Source organism: Glandiceps talaboti, chromosome 2 (assembly GCF_964340395.1).
Source record: "Glandiceps talaboti chromosome 2, keGlaTala1.1, whole genome shotgun sequence".
NCBI lineage: Eukaryota > Metazoa > Hemichordata > Enteropneusta > Spengelidae > Glandiceps > Glandiceps talaboti.
The window spans coordinates 6,184,950-6,200,492 of NC_135550.1; the positions used below are offsets into that span (position 1 = coordinate 6,184,950).

At 34.8% G+C, this 15,543-nt stretch overlaps 3 protein-coding genes across 4 annotated transcripts; all 3 read right to left on the minus strand.

Annotated features, from left to right (window-relative positions):
* Window positions 1–1,347: 1,347 nt before the first annotated feature.
* LOC144453331 (uncharacterized) lies at window positions 1,348–9,072 on the minus strand. 2 transcript variants are annotated; one of them, XM_078144597.1, is made up of 4 exons: window positions 8,923–9,072; window positions 8,330–8,423; window positions 7,586–7,689; window positions 1,348–3,731 (listed from the first exon to the last, which is right to left on the minus strand). In XM_078144597.1, exon 4 carries the CDS (start codon window positions 3,673–3,675, stop codon window positions 2,071–2,073), a length of 1,605 nt encoding a protein of 534 aa, XP_078000723.1. In that variant the 5' UTR covers window positions 3,676–3,731; window positions 7,586–7,689; window positions 8,330–8,423; window positions 8,923–9,072; the 3' UTR covers window positions 1,348–2,070. The 2 variants fall into 2 exon arrangements, with proteins under 2 accessions (XP_078000723.1, XP_078000722.1); XM_078144596.1 differs by lacking the exon at window positions 8,330–8,423.
* Window positions 5,985–8,564, minus strand: LOC144453675 (uncharacterized). Its single transcript, XM_078145006.1, has 2 exons — window positions 8,545–8,564; window positions 5,985–7,689 (listed from the first exon to the last, which is right to left on the minus strand). The coding sequence occupies exons 1-2, from the start codon at window positions 8,562–8,564 to the stop codon at window positions 5,985–5,987; spliced, it is 1,725 nt and encodes a 574-aa protein (XP_078001132.1).
* A 1,863-nt stretch (window positions 9,073–10,935) lies between the features above and the next one.
* Window positions 10,936–15,389, minus strand: LOC144453677 (uncharacterized). Its single transcript, XM_078145008.1, has 2 exons — window positions 15,290–15,389; window positions 10,936–12,580 (listed from the first exon to the last, which is right to left on the minus strand). The coding sequence occupies exons 1-2, from the start codon at window positions 15,295–15,297 to the stop codon at window positions 10,936–10,938; spliced, it is 1,653 nt and encodes a 550-aa protein (XP_078001134.1). The 5' UTR covers window positions 15,298–15,389.
* Window positions 15,390–15,543: the final 154 nt, after the last annotated feature.

Below are 15,543 nucleotides of genomic sequence, written 5' to 3' on the forward strand. Positions count from 1 at the left end.
AAGTGTAGACAAGGTCATAAATACCAGTACAATACTATAGTTTTGCATTGAAAATGAAGTTTTGACACCCTTGGGGGTACTTATGCCCAGATTATCCAGAAGTGTTTTAAGGGTGAAAAATGCACTTTTGTTTGAAAGAACAACAACAACAACAACAACAACAACAACAGAGAATTGTTGGATTGATTGAATAACTTTTGAGGTAAATTCCATTGCTGATGGTGCAAACAACATTTTTACCAACAATTTAGGGGCCAATAATAAATAAGAATAAATATAACTTTACTTTTTAGACAAATTTTGAACAAGAAATGAAATACGACATACATTTTGTATTTTGAGTAAAAGTGCAGTCATATTTATGGCAAAGATTACCACCTCCAGTCTATCATTTGTCAATGCTATCCATGTTAGACAACAAAAATTTCAGTCTCATCGGCAAAACTACTGCAGTCTTAGTCCAGTCTTTAATCAAATAAAGAAAATCACTGGGAATCATGTAATTATATGTGACTCAAGCTAAGGATCTTGAAGTTGAAGAATATAATGACTGTAACACTTTGATATCACACATTGTTGATAATCTACAGTCATACTGAATACCAACAATAAAACAATTCAACCATTTTCTGTAAAAAAAAAAGAATGACCACTTGCCTTGAGTGTGATGTAATGTAGTTTATTCCGAGGAAAGAGTTTGGTGATGTGAGAAAATGAAATTGAAATAAAATCTTATTATTATATGACATTTGAATGGTATCTATGTATGTACGTTATTTTGATAACTGGCAGTTTTCCAATACTTTGTCCAGAGCCGTTAATTATAATTATTGAATGCAAGAACTAAATTATCACCCAGGACTGTTATTTTAATATTATATTACATTCTGTCTTTTTGCCACATGGAAATGAACACAAAACTAGTGTTCAACCCCCCCCCCCCCCCCACACACACACACACACACATATCCACCTCTACAATTGAATGGCTAATCATACACTCTAGCCAGAGCTCTGCACGCTTACAACATTTACAGGGATTACTGATGTTTGCAAATGTGTATTTTCTTTTCTTTATAGAGTTGGGCCTGGGTATTGCCGGTTTGGTCAAACCCTTGTTAGTATCCCCAATGGCAAAGATGTCACGTTGCAGTTTGCCATTACTTTGGTATTGTCAGTGTTGTAACTATGGTAATGGTATTTCTTTTTTCAAGGGAAGTCACATTCTAACAAAAAAGTTCAAAAACCTACAGTGTGGCAAATTCAAAGTGATTTTATTTTGCTGAATAAAATTTGGCACTTTTACACATACTAGTATTCATGATGGTGCAATTTTAGTGACGTCATTTTAGTTCAAATCAAATAAATCCTTGTAGGCCTTGAAAGCTTCCCCCTACATCATATGATTTGTTCTTTAATATGGCAAATACTAGTACCAGTATATATACATAATTGAATGATTCTCCAGCTTTTCTTAAACTTGACTTGTTTTCTTCATTATCATGTATTTTCTTTTTCTGATGTTGACCTTGATATTGAATGTGCTACAAGGTCATGTAAGATAATATCTATGGCTGTGATCTCCATGAGATAGTCAGTTGCTCAGCAGTTTGCACTGATGCCTCTAACCACTGGAGTCATGTTGGAATCCACCCAGTGCTGGCAGGGCTTGATAATCAAGTCTGTATTTAAAAAGGGTGTCGTATAGTTTGACCCTATGGAACAAAGCAGGTTTTCCATGCATGGGTACTCCTGTGTCATCCTCCGGTAACATTTAACATTGGAAGTTAGCAATCATTTTTACAGTTACGGAAATAAACATGTTTCAACCAAGGGCTCATTCAGTCACTGTCAATGTTTACATGACAGTATCAACAGTTGAAATAACAAGGCCATGTACTGCCTAGCTTCCGGCAACCATATCAATAACTTTCAGAAGTTATTTTGACTAAGATAAAAAGATTACTATCATTGCGTATAGTCCTTCAGCGTACATTTGTCAAAATGTTTAACTTGGTCGACCACATTATGTTCAATGTTAGACATTCTTTGCACTCTTCCTCTGTCTCTCTACTCTTCTATTCTTGGATGGTATGCTATGTACACTCTCTTTATACAATTTTCTCTCAACATCTTGATGGTTTCAGGAGAAATTCTGGCTCGTCCAGAAAACCTTATAAATTCTAAGCATGGACAATGATAAGCCATTGTTTTTACAGACTTATCTGTGATGTGTACCATTCTTGGAAAACGAGCACGACTCAATGGACATCTCATTGCTAATTTACATAAAGCATCTTCAGAAACATCTGGGCATTGACCATTCAGATCCAGGCAAGTTAAATTCTGACAGTTTTTAGAAAGTGCCAGTACAAAGTCGTCATCCAAGTTATGGTTTGCAAGAGTCAGAGTCTGTAAATTTAGGCAAGAATTTACAACTGCCAGAAGGACATCATACATTAAATTTCCAAGAGGCCACAACTTCAAATGTTTCAGTTTAGCCGCTCTGGTCTCATCCTGCAGTAATGGATACAATACTCTGCCATCCATGTGTTCACAGGTGTACACTGTTAAACTATTCAAATTAATACAGTATTTGACAACTGAAGCCATGACTGAGTGCATAGTAGTGCATATGGCAGATGAACACATCAACCTGAGATCCTTAAACTGGCGTCCATTCTTTGCCAAAATCCTGTCAATCAATTCAGCTGAGATGCCATCAAGATTTGTATCCAACTTCTGTAGCAGTGGAAGTTGTGTCAAGGTCTCATACAGCACTTCTTCATCAACACCAGATAAACTCCCATCTAAAGTGAGGGTGATTAAGGACTTTGGAAGTGCAGGAAAAGCACAACTGCCATGTTGAATACGAAATAACTCATTATAATAACTTAAATTAAGATCTGATAAATGCTTACAACCATTGAACAGATTTCTCAAACCATTCTCACTCACATTGCTCCATGAATATTCATCTAATTTCCTGATCTTCAAAGTTCTTAGATTTGGGCATTTTTCAGCCAGCTCTGCTAAATTTCTATCTGAGATCCCAACATTGCCTGTTGTGTAGAAATAAAACAGTCTCTCCCCAAGGCTAGAGATAATCTTTGAAATCTGATTTTCAGTTAGTGGCTTTGATGATGATACTTTGTGAATGCAAACAAAGAACAGAGACTTATTATTGTCAATGAAAGAACACAAGGCTTCATTGTCAATGCCTGGTGGTTTTGAATGTTGTTCCTGGAAGATCAAATGCTGGAATTCTGATGAGTGGAGATCCTTCAGACAGGAGCCTGTAACCTCAGGTAGAAAAACCAACTCTAATGTCTGGAGCTGTGTCTGATACTGCAGTAGAGATTGCAGACCATGATCAGTGACATTTAGACATCCATCAATTGACAATGACTGCAGCTGACATTTGCAGTCTGCTAGCTTCAGTAGGACTGCATCATCAATCTGAGTACACTCATAGAAATTGATCTTCTTCAGTGCAGCACAAAATAATTGTTCTGCTATGTGTGGTAAATATTCAGGTGTAAATTTATCATGGAAACCAAGTCTTTCTATGAGTACCTCTTTTAACTTGGTTGGTAAGTCATTGTGTATGTTTGTTATCACATGAAGATTCTTACCAATGCAGTCAAGGCACAAATCTACCAGCTTCTTCAGCATGGCTTGTTTACTTTGTATATTCTTCTCTGATAATAATCACAGACTTGACACCATAACTGCAATAAGGAAACATAAATGATTAAAATCCAGGATGATATTCTTTAATATGAATCATGCAAACTGCATGCCTTGTTCCAACTCTTCAACTATGATGGAGTCAAATTATTGTGAACTACAGGATGGGGTAGGGACCATAAGGAATGGAGAAATAGGAAAGAATGCACACACAACAGGTTACAGGTTTATAACTCAAACTGGTCTTATTACCAAATAAAATAAAAATACAACACTTTGTGCAGTAAAACTGCATGCTTGTACTAAAACTATTATTAAATCTAAGAATCTAGATTCCACACTTTAAAAACTACCGATGGCCATGGCTGGTTGTGGCAAATAATTAAATTACTCACACAGTTTGACAGAAAAGTATGTCTCTTTGTCTTGTGTAGAAGTGCAGACTTAGTACTGCCTGTAGGCTGTAGATAACACAATTAACACATAAATCGTACATGACGTTGATGACTGTTCACACACATCAAAGTTCTGTTTCACACACAATTCAGTCAATGTATGATGTCGAGCTTGCAATCGTGGAATAGAGTTCAGAATTTCTCCAGTAAGCTGATCAGCGACAGCCTAGTCTCAGATTCCTCTCTGACGGGATTATCCTGATCATTGTCCATGGACTGTTTACATTGTTCATTACATAGTAGACTTGTTTACCACAAAAATCAGCCATCTCTTAGTCTAACATGCTAATTCCCTACTAACTGATTGACATTTAACATAAACAACTCAATGATTTACATAAAAGGTAAACCTCCTCAACCCTAGATCAACTTGATGACTAGGTAAATATGTAAACTGTACTGACCATGTCAACATCTTGTGACATATTATATATATATATAACTTTAATATATACATACATGTGAAGTATATCCTCTACTAAAAGAGAAAAGTTGTTGCTGTGTGAGTCAAAGTGCTGAAAGCTACATGTTTTCTTGTGAGTCATCATGATACAGTAAGGGATAGGGGAACATTACACTTTGGTTGGTCAAAAATAACTGCTGTGTCAGTGATGGCACATTAATTTAAAAAACAACAAACAACATAATGCCACAAGTCTTCAATCACTCGCGATCACACTGGGTCAACATTGTGAAGACTGCTAAAACTTTTCCCAGTTTCTGTACTGGTACGATTCTTACATTCTTCAACTGTAGCTAAACACAAGACACTAAAAACAAATGCATTTGTTGTCCTAACAAAACTAACACTAAGAAAACTTATTATTAAAGACATGTGTGATGGCTTCATTCACTTTCATTTCCTTTTCAAGAGTACATATAATATATAAATTGCTGTGTACACAGTACTTTTACCTCGATTCACTTTCCAACTCAGTTCTTATTTCATAAACAATAACCTATTTGGTTGATGTAGATTTCTAATTAGGGAAGAAAACTGGAGCACAATGACCATATACTTTTTTTTAAGTGCAATTCAAAGCATTCATTTAAAATACAGTGTTGATAACATGGTCAGATAATCATGAGACATATATCTTACAGAGTAAAAATAGCCTGCATTCCATTGTCAGTTGGTTGGTCACTGAGAATGAGATAGATGTGTGCAGCAATGTCATACATTGCAAATGAATTTCATACATAAACATTAACTTCCTAAAAAGGTATTATTTTATTTTGACAGTAAAGGGTACTATTATTTTACAATGATAATATTTGTGATATTGACATAGTGGTATATTCAGATGAACAATTTTCGTGAAAACATTTTCAATACCGACAACATGTACATTTAATACATGTATTAAAGTTGTAACAGTGTACGGTGTAATTCTTGGTGAATGAAACATCAAGTAGAATGTTCTCAGCATATCCAGCTTGCCATGCCAAATACTTATGATAATTTGTTTGGCTATCATCATAACATAACTCCTTATTTCCAATTCAGAAAGTAAACATAAAAAAAAAACTGGGACCATCTGTGCCAGATTACACAACATGCAGTTAACATATTACCATATCGATGTCAACAGGAAGGTTTGCTGCTTGACCTCAGATGACCTCGCTCATCATGCACATGCATAGTTTACTTCTTACGCATAGTTTTGAGAGGTCTAGTTTGATTGGTCAATATTGGTTGCCTGAATAGTTGAAATTTTTGCATGATATATGAAATGCAATATAGAAGTAAAGTTCACATCTCCCTACTAGATCTACTCATCTACCATAATTTATTGTACATAATAATATGTTCAGCTTTGTCTAACTGACGTAGCGTGTTTACATTGCATTTGGCCTTGGCCTTGCTACTTCTATAATTCCTCTATTCTTGGGATGGTATGCTATGTAGATTCTCTTGATGCAATTTACTCTCAACATTTTGATGGTTGCATGAGAAATTCCAGCTTGTCCAGAAAATCTCACAAACTCCAAGCATGGACAATGATAAGCCATTGTTTTTACCAATTTATCTGTGATGTGTACCATTCTTGGAAAACGAGCATGACTCAGTGGACAGTTCATTGCTAATTTGCATAAAGCATCTTCAGAAACACCTGGACAGTGACCATTCAGATCCAAGCAGCTTAGGTTCTGACAGGTTTGAGAAAGTGCCAGTACAAAGTCGTCATCCAAGTTATTGTTTGAAAGAGTCAGAGTTTGTAAATTTGTGCAGGAATTTACAACTGCCAGAAGGACATCATACATTAAATTTCCAAGAGGCCACAACTTCAAATGTTTCAGTTTAGCCGCTCTGGTCTCATCCTGCAGTAATGGATACAATACTCTGCCATCCATGTGTTCACAGGTGTACACTGTTAAACTATTCAAATTAATACAGTATTTGACAACTGAAGCCATGACTGAGTGCATAGTAGTGCATATGGCAGATGAACACATCAACCTGAGATCCTTAAACTGGTGTCCATTCTTTGCCAAAATCCTGTCAATCAATTCAGCTGAGATGCCATCAAGATCTGCATCCAACTTTTGCAAGAGTGGAAGTTGTGTCAAAGTCTCATACAGCACTTCTTCATCAACACCAGATAAACTGCCATCTAAAGTGAGGGTGATTAAGGACTTTGGAAGTGCAGGAAAAGCACAACTGCCATGTTGAATACGAAATAATTCATTATAATAACTCAAATTAAGATCTGATAAATGCTTACAACCATTGAACAGATTTCTCAAACCATTCTCACTCACATTGCTCCATGAATATTCATCTAATTTCCTGATCTTCAAAGTTCTTAGATTTGGGCATTTTTCAGCCAGCTCTGCTAAATTTCTATCTGAGATCCCAACATTGCCTGTTGTGTAGAAATAGATTAGTCTTTCCCCAAGGCTAGATATAATCTTTGAAATCTGATTTTTGGTTAGTGGCTTTGATGATGATACTTTGTGAATGCAAACAAAGAACAGAGACTTATTATTGTCAATGAAAGAACACAAGGCTTCATTGTCAATGCCTGGTCGAGTACCATATTGCTCCTGGAAGATTAAATGCTGGAATTCTGATGAGTGGAGATCCTTCAGACAGGAGCCTGTAACCTCAGGAAGAGAAATTAACTCTAGTGTATGGAGTTGTGTCTGATACTGCAGTAGAGATTGCAGACCATGCTCAGTGACATTTAGACATCCATCAATTGACAATGACTGCAGCTGACATTTGCAATCTGCTAGCTTCAGTAGGACTGCATCATCAATCTGAGTACACTCATAGAAATTGATCTTCTTCAGTGCAGCACAAAATAATTGTTCTGCTATGTGTGGTAAATATTCAGGTGTAAATTTATCATGGAAACCAAGTCTTTCTATGAGTACCTCTTTTAACTTGGTTGGTAAGTCATTGTGTATGTTTGTTATCACATGAAGATTCTTACCAATGCAGTCAAGGCACAAATCTACCAGCTTCTTCAGCATGGCTCCTTGTTTATATTCTTCTGTGTATTCTCCTCTGATAATAGTCACAGACTTGGCAACATAACTGTAATTCGGAAATATAGATTGAAATCAAGGATGATTTTCTTATGGGGAAACAAGTACGTAAACTTTTATTTTCAACTCATCAACTATGATGAAAACGAATATGTAAAGCTAGACCTCAAATATCACACAAACTCTATAAATAAATCTTAAATTTAAACCATGCTGTGACATCACAATGTAAGGAGTAGTAATTGGACAAAATGACCTAGACTCTTCTACTACTACTACTACTACTACTACTACTACTACTACTACTACTACTACTACACACATACACACACACACACACACACGCATGCACACACGCACAACATATAATTATAGTTTATAGCATGCACCCTATCTATAAGAAAAATATTCCAAATGGCTGAACAATTATATACAAAACCTGAGATTTACTAAACATCTGTGTATTATGGCTTCACTGTCATTTCCTTGTCCCTTGTACATTTTTAAATTGCTGATAATCTAAATCAACTTTTACCTTGATTCACTTTCTGTGCTGACTAGGTTCTAAATTAAATAATAACTCATTCGCTTGATAATTTATGAGTGCTGCATTGTGACATTTTGTCTTTGTATTTACTATACCTTTGTATTTATATATTTGCTAGTTTGTTTTAGCAGGAAACACTTACTGCAGAAAATCCAATGAAGAAATTTAGTTTTCTTAATGGCTGCAATAAAGATTCCATTCTATTCTATTCTGTCCTATACCATGTTCTCCATATGCTGTAAGATAATATGTTGTTGTTGTTGTTGCTGCTGTTGTTGTTGTTGTTGTGATGATAATATGGCGTTTTCCAATTTCATTGAATTAGAGAAGAAAATTGGAGCAAGTATGAACACTTACATCACTGGGTTATATAACATGATGAGATATGAGACCCATATTTTAATTACACATAGCACGAATAGATTGCATTCCATCGATGGCCGGTCTGTCAAGACGTCTGCAGCTAAGCTAGCAGTGCCATACGTCGCACATTTAAATAAATTCAGTACCTCCTAAAACGGTATTATTTAGTCAGCGTATTTCATCAGTCAAAGCGTATCATTACTTACAGATAATAATATTTGTGATATTGCTACGCAGTTTGTTGAGATTTTCGAGAAGAAAAAAAAACATGCACACGATGTAACGTTTTATACATGAAAATTGTAAGTGAACGTCGAGATGTCGTCAACATTGTAATTATTTCGCATGCCATTCCAAACACAGAATACTTACCATATTGTGCAGCTAGCGCTATTATCACAACAAAAATCTCCTCATTTTCAAACTAGAAAAAATATTGGAAAGGCTGTGCCAGGTTACACAAAATGTGGCTAACGCGTATCACATTAAAGTTATTTTCGATGTCAACGAGAAAGTCAGAGGAGAAAGTTTGCTGCTTGACCTCAGTTGACCTCGCCATTGCACATGCGTAGGCTACTTCTTACGTATAAATAGTTCTGAGAGGATAGTTTGATTGGTCAATATTTGTTGACTAGCATAGTTGAAATATTTGTGTGAGGAATTGCAACATACTAATATATCGTGACATTTCCGTCAAGAATTATTAAATTTACCGTACAAAATCTCTAGCAATATTAAACCAGAAAGTTCTGTCGCACTTTACATGTGAAAATCGTAAAAAATAACAACTAAACTGTCATTGAGGGAAAGGGGGAGCTGAGAGAGAGAGAGAGAGAGAGAGAGAGAGAGAGAGAGAGAGAGAGAGAGAGAGAGAGAGAGTGTGTGTGTGTGTGTGTGTGTGTGTGATCAACAGTTTTTGTATTTGGTGGAGATGTTAACTATGCTAATTTGGAAATTGCCCAAAATCACCATATGTGTATGATTTTGGTAATTAAAAAAACACTCAGAAACTACTGGACCAACAGATAATTGGTCTGAACATTTGTGAAAATTGATGTTCCTAAGTTTGTATCCATCACATAAGTTCTGTGTTATTTTTTGTATGGTTTCAACCATGCTTGCTATGGCATGCTGTTATTCAATAAAGATTGATTGATTACCTAAATGAAGAATTCTTCAAGGAATGACCCCTATTATTAATATGCAAATTAGATCCATGCCATTTTTGGTCAAAAGATGTACTGATTCTTCCAAGATAACAGGGCAGATTGGTCTGAAAACACAAACTCACTGTTTACAAGAGAAATTCCTGACACTATATCAAAAAATAAGTTGGCATTATGATTTCATCATAATTTATTTAAAATTACAAAAATCAAAAAGTATTTTTGCTGATCAGAGTACATTCGATTCCACCACAAATTACATAATTTGTGTAAAATGTGTTTCTAAAATATAGTCATATTTGGTTTGAAAACACATCCCCTTTACATAAAATACACTTTCTGTTCAATATTCACTTCAACAAAATCCTTGCATATCAAGTACCCTTATTTGCATATAACTTTCCAAAATTTGTTGTTTTCCATATTTCTGGTGTAGGATTTAACTAACTAAAATAAATTGCAGGCAGATATGGATATCTGTATATGACACACATTTGGGTGAAATCAATTTCCAGTACAGCATGTTATCAATATCACTATTAACATTATCTAAATAACTATTTGGTTAAACAGATAGCTCTGTTAAGTAACAATGATGTTTTGAGCAAAATTTATGTATACTAATTACTCTAATTTGCATATTATATCCTCATATCTACAAAACAATACTTGGAACAGGCAATATAAAAAAAAACATCCATTTTTTCCATACTGATTAATTTAATTTGCATTATGATTTAAGTAATTTATTACATTTTTCTTTATACTTCCATACAGAATATTTAACATATGTATGCCACTTGAATGAAGCTGACTCAGAAAAGAACACAATTGTGTTTTTTTAAAATATATGTTTATTCAAAATAAAGAATGAAAAAAGCCCAGAGACTTGAGAGAAAGTCTATGTGTGTCTATATCTGTCTCTATTAAGATTGATTTGTTGCTGAATGTACCAGTAGCCCATTTCTTGAAGATATCTCTGGTTGTGAAAAATTCCCAATATACATTAAAAAGTCTTCAGTGTGCCTATTGTTGAGCCATAGTTACAGGGCCTGGCTGAAAATACAACATTCATGATAGTGAATACAACTTCACTTCATATTTATTTCTACTCAGCTTGACTTTGATTTCACTGAGCTAGTCTATCAATTTAGTATAGTTATTGTATGTTCAGCTTTAGCCTTTGTCTAACACATTCTGGTACTTGGCCTCTTTCCTTCTACTCTATTTTGGGATGGTATGCTATGTACACTCTCTTCACACAATTTTCTCTCAACATCTTGATAGCTTCAGGAGAAATTCCAGCTTCTCCAGAAAACCTTAAAAACACCAAGCATGGACAATGATAAGCCATTGTTTTTACCAATTTATCTGTGATGTGTACCATTCTTGGAAAACGAGCAAGACTCAATGGGCATCTCATTGCTAATTTGCATAAGGCATCTTCAGAAACATCTGGGCATTGACCATTCAAATCCAAGCTGCTTAGATTTTGGCAGTTTTTAGAAAGGGCCAGTACAAAGTCGTCATCCAAGTTATGGTTTGCAAGAGTCAGAGTCTGCAAATTTAGGCAAGAATTTACAACTGCCAGAAGGACATCATACATTAAATTTCCAAGAGGCCACAACTTCAAATGTTTCAGTTTAGCCGCTCTGGTCTCATCCTGCAGTAACGGATACAATACTCTGCCATCCATGTGTTCACAGGTGTACACTGTTAAACTATTCAAATTAATACAGTATTTGGCAACTGAAGCCATGACTGAGTGCATAGTAGTGCATATGGCAGATGAACACATCAACCTGAGATCCTTAAATTGGTGTCCATTCTTTGCCAAAATCCTGTCAATCAATTCAGCTGAGATGCCATCAAGATTTGTATCCAACTTCTGTAGCAGTGGAAGTTGTGTCAAGGTCTCATACAGCACTTCTTCATCAACACCAGATAAACTCCCATCCAAAGTGATATCTTCTAAAGACTTTGGAAGTTCAGGTAGGGCACACCTGCCATGTTGATTAAGAAATAACTCATGATAATAACTCAAACTAATCTCTGATAATTGCTTACAACCATTGAACAGATTCCTCAAACCATTCTCACTCACATTGCTCCATGAATATTCATCTAATTTCCTGATCTTCAAAGTTCTTAGATTTGGGCATTTTTCAGCCAGCTCTGTTAAATTTCTATCTGAGATTTCTGTGTTACCTGTTACATACAAGAGGATCAGTTGCTGCCCAAGGTTAGTGATAATCTTTGAAATCTGATTTTCAGTTAGTGGCTTTGATGATGATGCTTTGTGAATGCAAACAAAGAACAGAGACTTATTATTGTCAATGAAAGAACACAAGGCTTCATTATCAATGCCTGGCCGAGTACCATATTGCTCCTGGAAGATTAAATACTGGAATTCTGATGAGTGGAGATCCTTCAGACAGGAACCTGTAACCTCAGGCAATGAAATTATTTCTAATGTTTGTAGCTGTGTCTGATACTGCAGCAGAGCTTGCAGACCATGATCAGTGACATTTAGACATCCATCAATTGACAATGACTGCAGCTGACATTTGCAGTCTGCTAGCTTCAGTAGGACTGCATCATCAATCTGAGTACACTCATAGAAATTGATCTTCTTCAGTGCAGCACAAAATAATTGTTCTGCTATGTGTGGTAAATATTCAGGTGTAAATTTATCATGGAAACCAAGTCTTTCTATGAGTACCTCTTTTAACTTGGTTGGTAAGTCATTGTGTATGTTTGTTATCACATGGAGATTCTTACCAATGCAGTCAAGGCACAAATCTACCAGCTTTTTCAACATTTTGTCTTTTGTTTCGAAGTTGGTCATTAACTTGGTATTCAATCTGTAATAAAAAATACATAAATTGCATAAAAGACTGACACAAGAAGAATGTATATCACAACTAGGAATTAAATTTTAATAATTTTGGTGAAAACAAAAATTCTTTTAACCCCACTTAGCCTGACTAATGTAATTTATTTTTGAGTAATTTAATGGGTGATATTCATAGTTGATATAAGGGCAATTTATGGTACCTGAAGGACACTTAGCCGAGGTTTTACTGCCAAGAATTATGCATTGGATAACGCCTCTTACATCCATTTAGTCAATAACTCTGGACTTCAACACCTCTAGCTGCAATATTTGTCATTTTGCTTTTGAGCTTTTTGTAATTCTGGGGGTTTTTTGAATGTAAATTTACTCTAGAAGAACAAAAGCCCCCCCCCCCCCCATAAATAAATGAATAAATAAATAAATAAAATGAAAATAACAGTAACACTACAATTGTTGCAGCTCGTAGAACACCAATAATGCTAATCTTGTCTCCTTCATTTTGTTAGGTGTACAAGTCCGAGTACGTACATATTAATTATTACAGCTGTAATATTATTATAGCCTTGATTTTGTTTACAATTATTTTGTGTTTCTTAAAGTAGCCACCATGTGAATGAGGATCAGTGTGACCTCTAATGATAGCCATATTTTGTTGTTTTGGGTCAAAATGTTAAAAACTGGCATTTCCTGTGAGTCACCACATAGTACAAGATAGAGGAACATCAAATTTTGGTACATCACTAGAAATTGTGTGTGTCAGTGGCACGTCAAATTGGCTTAGAGGGCACACTGATGAGGAATTAGTATTTATTTTGGACTTTTAATTTCTAAAACTCAATAAATTGCAAAGATTTATCTAAAATGTTTGTTACTGTACGTACAATAACAAAGTTTTTAAAACATTTTTAGTTCTTTACAAACTCAGACTTAGTCAATGTTGTGTCTTATTTATTTTTCAAGTAGGAAGCCATGATAAATTTGTTTCAGAAATTACAAAATCCAAAATAAATACCAAATCCTTATGCATATGGCCACTTTAATATTTTACTGTCCATTTTTTATTTTCTCTCTTGATGTCGGCAAAAAAATCAGGCTTAGAATGAGATCATCCCGGAGTACTAAATGACTACAGTCACTAGTTATTATTCAATAATTGTAACATAATTTTTGTTTCACAGCTTTTTGTTCTGTTTTTTTTGCACTCAGAAGTAATTATTAAGTGCTTATTTTAGAGCACAAACTCCAGAACAATAAAAAGCTAAGAAACCAAAACTAAAGCTACAACTATTGAATTATTACAGGTTAATCACAGGGAGCCCAGGAATCGTGTACAAATAAATAAACAAACAAACAATCAAACAAACAAACAAACAAACAAACAAACAAAAAAACAAAAAAACAAAAAACAAACAACAAACAAACAAGATATGCATGGTAAATGAAATGTCATTTCAAACTCATGGATAACTAGATGTTATTCCCTAATATTATTCTTCATACAAGTGACCTAAGGGGCCTCTGTCACTACTTGTCTAATGACTCAGTCATAGTGACAACCCATTGGTCATGAGTATTTTCTGGCTGAATGAAGAAAAATGTTGGAAAATAACATAATTATACCAGTGCCAGTAATATCAAAGAAAAATTGGGGAAAGTAATGGCAATTTTGAATGTTTTGACTCATATTTCGAACCAGTGATGCAAACATGTGTTGTCATGCTGTAGAACGACCAGAGTATATATTCCATATTTTTTTTTTCAACTTGGCTCCTGCATGGTGTTCAAACTATATATATTATACATATAACCCTGTATATTATTGAAATAATATACTATGTTTCTTCTCGTCCTGCTTGCAGAGCAGACAGTGTACATGACTTGATTACCGACATGATCTCAGTTTTCAGAACCAAGTCCCAAATTACTCCGTCTGCAAGTAGGACTATGTTTCTACTTATACAAGTATCTACATAAACACCACTAGATAGTATTTAGTATATACAGTATAATAATTATATTATACTGTAATACTAAAGCTATTGGTGATGAAATCCATGCTATAATGGAGTGTAGCAATACATCTGTAATTGAAGATAGAAATCAATTTCAAAGAACTATTGAAAATTATGATCAAAGTCTTTCAAAATTATCTATTAAAAAAAGAATACTTCAAAAGAATAATGAGCTCAAATGATGATTTCATCACTAATAGCTTTGGAAATTCATTATCTTTGTATTCAATACTGTAGTTTAGAGTTTTATTTATATTTATAATTATCTATTATCTTTGTTGTTTCTGTATGTTATAGACTCTAGATATTGTATTCCTTACATTATTTCATGTCAAATAAAATATACTATCTTAGTATCTATCTATTAGTATTAAAATGTTTCTCTAACATTTTAATAGTATACTGGCCCATATATGCACATACATCTATATAGATAATTGTCCATGAGTTTTGAATATTTCATTTACCCATACTTATTTTGTTTGTTTGTTTGTTTGTTTGTTTGTTTGTTTGTTTGTGTATTTGTAACACGGTTCCTGGGCAGCTGGGCTCCCTGTATTATGTGATTGAATGAAGGGGCGGGACTCGACTAGTGAGTAGTGTACTGTGACTCTGACCTGCAAGCATGGAGTAATTTTAAATTAAAGTTACCAACACTCCATTTCCGTGGAAAACAAATCTTTACCGTGTCTATACGAACTTACAATGTCATCACTGTCCATTCGAAAGCCCCGACAGCACACTACATCACGGATGTCAACGTTTTCGTTCGAAGTTAACTCGTTTGCTCGGCCTGTACGTACATGACCTCGAGTGACCTACGAATCGCACATGCGTAGTTTACTTCTCGAGCACGAACATAGCTTTTAAGAGAGGGAATTTGATTGGCTATTTATTTGATTGAATAATTTAAGTTTTAATATGAGGAAATTGAATCCATAGATGAATCCCCGACTTT